At 40.3% G+C, this 3,807-nt stretch overlaps 1 protein-coding gene across 1 annotated transcript; it reads left to right on the top strand.

Moving 5' to 3' along the window:
• Positions 1 to 1,192: 1,192 nt before the first annotated feature.
• On the top strand, positions 1,193 to 2,803 carry LOC112095347. The gene is made up of 2 exons (XM_024177135.1): positions 1,193 to 1,903; positions 1,955 to 2,803. Exons 1-2 carry the CDS (start codon positions 1,193 to 1,195, stop codon positions 2,801 to 2,803), a joined length of 1,560 nt encoding a protein of 519 aa, XP_024032903.1.
• The last annotated feature ends 1,004 nt before the right edge of the window (positions 2,804 to 3,807 follow it).

The raw sequence follows: 3,807 nt of genomic DNA, 5'->3' as shown, positions 1-3,807 counted from the left end.
AGAGGAGAAAAACCCTAGTTTTTCTGGGGAATCAGAGGAAGTTCTTGGAGATTGGAAGCTGGACTACACTGAGTTTTATTTTTCTTCCTCTCCCTTTCTCTTGTTCTTAGACTTAGTATTTTCTCTATTTTTGCGGATTTATCATGTATTTTCAGATTTGTTTAATCTTGAATATATTTGAGTTTACATTGATAGGTGGCTAGATTCTTATGCTAGGGGACTTGATGCAACCTTGCTATGATTATGCTATGAATATTTGATGCTATTTGATGTTTTTCATGCCCAAACATTTGTGCTCTTCTTTGTTTAATGCTTTAATAAATTGAAAGATTGATTAGAAGATTTAGATATGTGGATTTAGGCTTGAGAGAGTCACTTGCACATGTTGGGATTTGTTGAACACAGCCTAGTGAGTATTGGAGTCGAGAGATGAATATGAGCTAGGTAATCACAAATGAATTAGAGCTTAATGAATGCACAATTAACTTAATTAATAGGGATATTAATTAGGTGATTTTGCATATATTTGACTCGGCACTCGAGAGAGGGAGTTGGATTATTTTAGGAAATTCATGATTAATGTTTGGCTTGAGAGAAATCAATATCATTAAAAAAGGATTAGAATAATTAGGCAAGGTGAAATCAAGGACCCTAGCTACCTTATCATTAGAGCTCCCTTCGATCCCAAAAGTTTCTTCCATTGTTTAATTTGCTCGTCTAATTAGTTTAGCATTTTATTTTTTGTTTTGATTGATCTCACTCTCATGATTGGACTTGTCTAGATAAAACTAGGTTATTCTAGTTGTGATACTTAGCTAGATTTTAGGAACACAATCCTCGTGGGACACTCACTTACTCACTACTTTATTACTTGTCGACCTCGTGCACTTGCGAGTAGAAAATAGGTGTTATTTTCGCACCGATCAAGTTTTTGGCGCCGTTGCCGGGGATAGGTTGTTGTTAAAACTTGGCTAATATTGTGACGAAGTAGCCTACTTTAATTTAGAAGTTTTTATTTTATTTTATTTTATATTTGTCTTTAAATTCTTTTAAATTTTTGTTTGCTTGTTTGCCGTTTTGTTCTTGAAGGTGAATGCGAAGAGCCCATAGCTTAGAATTATTACCTCTTGACCTGGAGATTGAACGGACAATTCGTGAAATTAGAAGGGAAAAGAGAAATCAAGCACGAGCTATGGGTGATCAGAATCATAATAACAATAATATTGAGCAACAGAGGGCAATTCAGGATTATTTCAAACCCCCAGTTCAGGAACACTATTCAGGTATCCGGAGGCAGACTGTCAATGCCAACAATTTTGAGCTGAAGCCTTCCTTGATCTCGATGGTTCAACATAATCAGTTTGGGGGATTGCCCAATGAGGACCCAAACACTCACTTGTCCATGTTCTTGGAAGCGGCTGACACGGTAAAGATTAATGGTGTCACTGAGGGCACCATTAGGTTGAAATTGTTCCCATTCTCTCTTCGGGACAAGGCTCGACAGTGGTTGATATCACTACTGACGGGGAGTATTGGCACTTGGGAAGAGATGACTGAGAGGTTTCTCACAAAGTTCTTCCCACCATCTAAGGCATCCCAGTTGCGGAGTGAGATTGGATCTTTCCGCCAAAATGACTTTGAGCCGTTGTATGAACCTTGGGAACGGTTCAAGGACTTGCTCAGAAAATGTCCTCAGCATGGGTATGACGAGTGGATGCTGATTGTCAGGTTCTATAATGGGTTGAATGGCCAATCGAGGACTATTGTTGATAGCACTGCAGGTGGATCATTGATGGTAAAGTCTATTCCAGAGGCCTACAATTTGCTTGAAGAAATGTCTACCAACAGCTATCAATGGCCTTCAGAGCGTTCAATATCGAAAAAAACTGCTGGTATTCATGAGGTGGATCCGTTAACTTCATTGTCAGCATAGGTTTCAGCTTTGTCAAATCAGATTGCAGCCTTAACTAACAGAGAAGCGTCATCTAGCAGAGAGGCAGTGGCAGGTGCCAGTAGACTTTTTGCACAGGATGAGTACACTCAGGAGCAGGTTCAGTTTGTGAACAACAGGAACTTTAACTATAGGCCCAATCAATTGCCCAATCACTATCATCCTGGCTTGAGGAACCATGAGAATTTCTCCTATGCCAACAATAGGAATGTTTTGCAACCTCCTTCGGGTTTCAATCAACAAGTGGTGGAAAAGAAACCTTCTGTGGAAGATTTGTTGAGTACCTTCATTGTTGAGACTAGAGGGAGGTTTAACAAGGATGAGGCTAGACTTGACAACATTGAGACACATTGTAACAACATGAATGCAACCATGAAGTCTCTTGAGGTGCAAATTGGTCAACTAGCTAATGTGGTTAAGGGGCAATCATCTGGCAAGTTCCCAAGTGATACGGAGCCTAATCCCAAAGACCATTGCAAGGCTATCACCTTGAGAAGTGGGAAAGAAGTTGAGGCTCCTAAGCCCCAAGAGGATAAAACCGAGGAAGAAGAGGTAGGAACCGAGCAACTGAAGGAAAGTGCAAGGCCTAAGTCAATCTCTTTTCCAGATAATCCTCCTCTCATTACTCCTACCCTCCCGTATCCGCAAAGATTCAAAAAGAAGAAGTTGGATGCTCAATTTTTGAAATTTTTAGAGATTTTCAAGAAGATCCATATCAACATCCCCTTTACAGATGCACTTGAACAAATGCCTAATTATGTCAAGTTTATGAAGGATGTCATGGCAAAGAAGTGGAGGTTGGAGGATTATGAGACCGTCAAGCTAACAGAAGAGTGTAGTGCTATCCTTTAAAGGAAGTTGCCTTAAAAGTTGAAAGCTCCTGGGAGTTTCACTATTCCGTGTACTATTGGAGATTCTCACTTCGAGAAGGCCTTGTGTGATCTTGGAGCTAGCATCAATCTTATGCCTCTGTCCGTCTTTCGAAAGCTCGGACTTGGGGAAATCACACCAACTACCATATATTTGGAAATGGCGAACAGGTCTCTCACTTATCCAAAGGGTGTCATAGAGGACGTGTTGGTGAAGGTGGATAAATTTGTTTTTCCCGCTGATTTTGTTGTGTTGGATATGGAAGAGGATCGAGAAATTCCCATCATCCTAGGGAGACCCTTTTTGGCTACCGGAAAAGCGTTGATCGATGTGCAAAGTGGTAATTTGACTTTAAGAGTGAATAATGAGGAAGTAAAGTTCAACATCCTTAACACAATGAGATTTTCGGAAGAGAAATCAACATGTCATCGGGTGGAAGTGGTAGAGTTTTGCATCAAGGAATTCTTTCAAGAAGTAACCCACAATGACCCTCTAGAACACAGCATCACTACATCCTTGAACATGGCCGATTTTGGTGAAGATCATTGTATTAAGGAAGAGGGTATCGTTGATAGTGTTCTAGCTCTTGAGGCTTTATCGTGTGAAGTGGGGGATAATGCTCAAGTGAAAATTTTAGGGAAGCTTGGTGAGTGCTTCGTCTCCCCAAGCTCATCGAAAGAAGGGTTAGTGCTGAAACAATTACCGGAACATCTTCGTTATGCCTTTTTGGGTGAGGATTTTTCTAAACCAATTATTATTTCGGCTTCTTTGAACAAGGAAGAAGAAGAGAAGCTCCTAGTTGTTTTGAAGAAACACGAGTCTGCCTTTGCTTGGTCTATTTCAGATATTAAGGGTATAAGTCCTACAATTTGCATGCACAAAATTCTCATGGAAGATGCTTACAAGCCATCTATTGAGCATCAAAGAAGATTGAATCCAGCCATGAAGGAGGTGGTGCGAGCTGAGGTGCTGAAGTTGTTGAATGC

This window comes from Morus notabilis, unplaced genomic scaffold (assembly GCF_000414095.1).
Source record: "Morus notabilis unplaced genomic scaffold, ASM41409v2 Scaffold184, whole genome shotgun sequence".
Lineage (NCBI taxonomy): Eukaryota > Viridiplantae > Streptophyta > Magnoliopsida > Rosales > Moraceae > Morus > Morus notabilis.
This window is presented reverse-complemented; position numbering and strand designations above follow the sequence as displayed.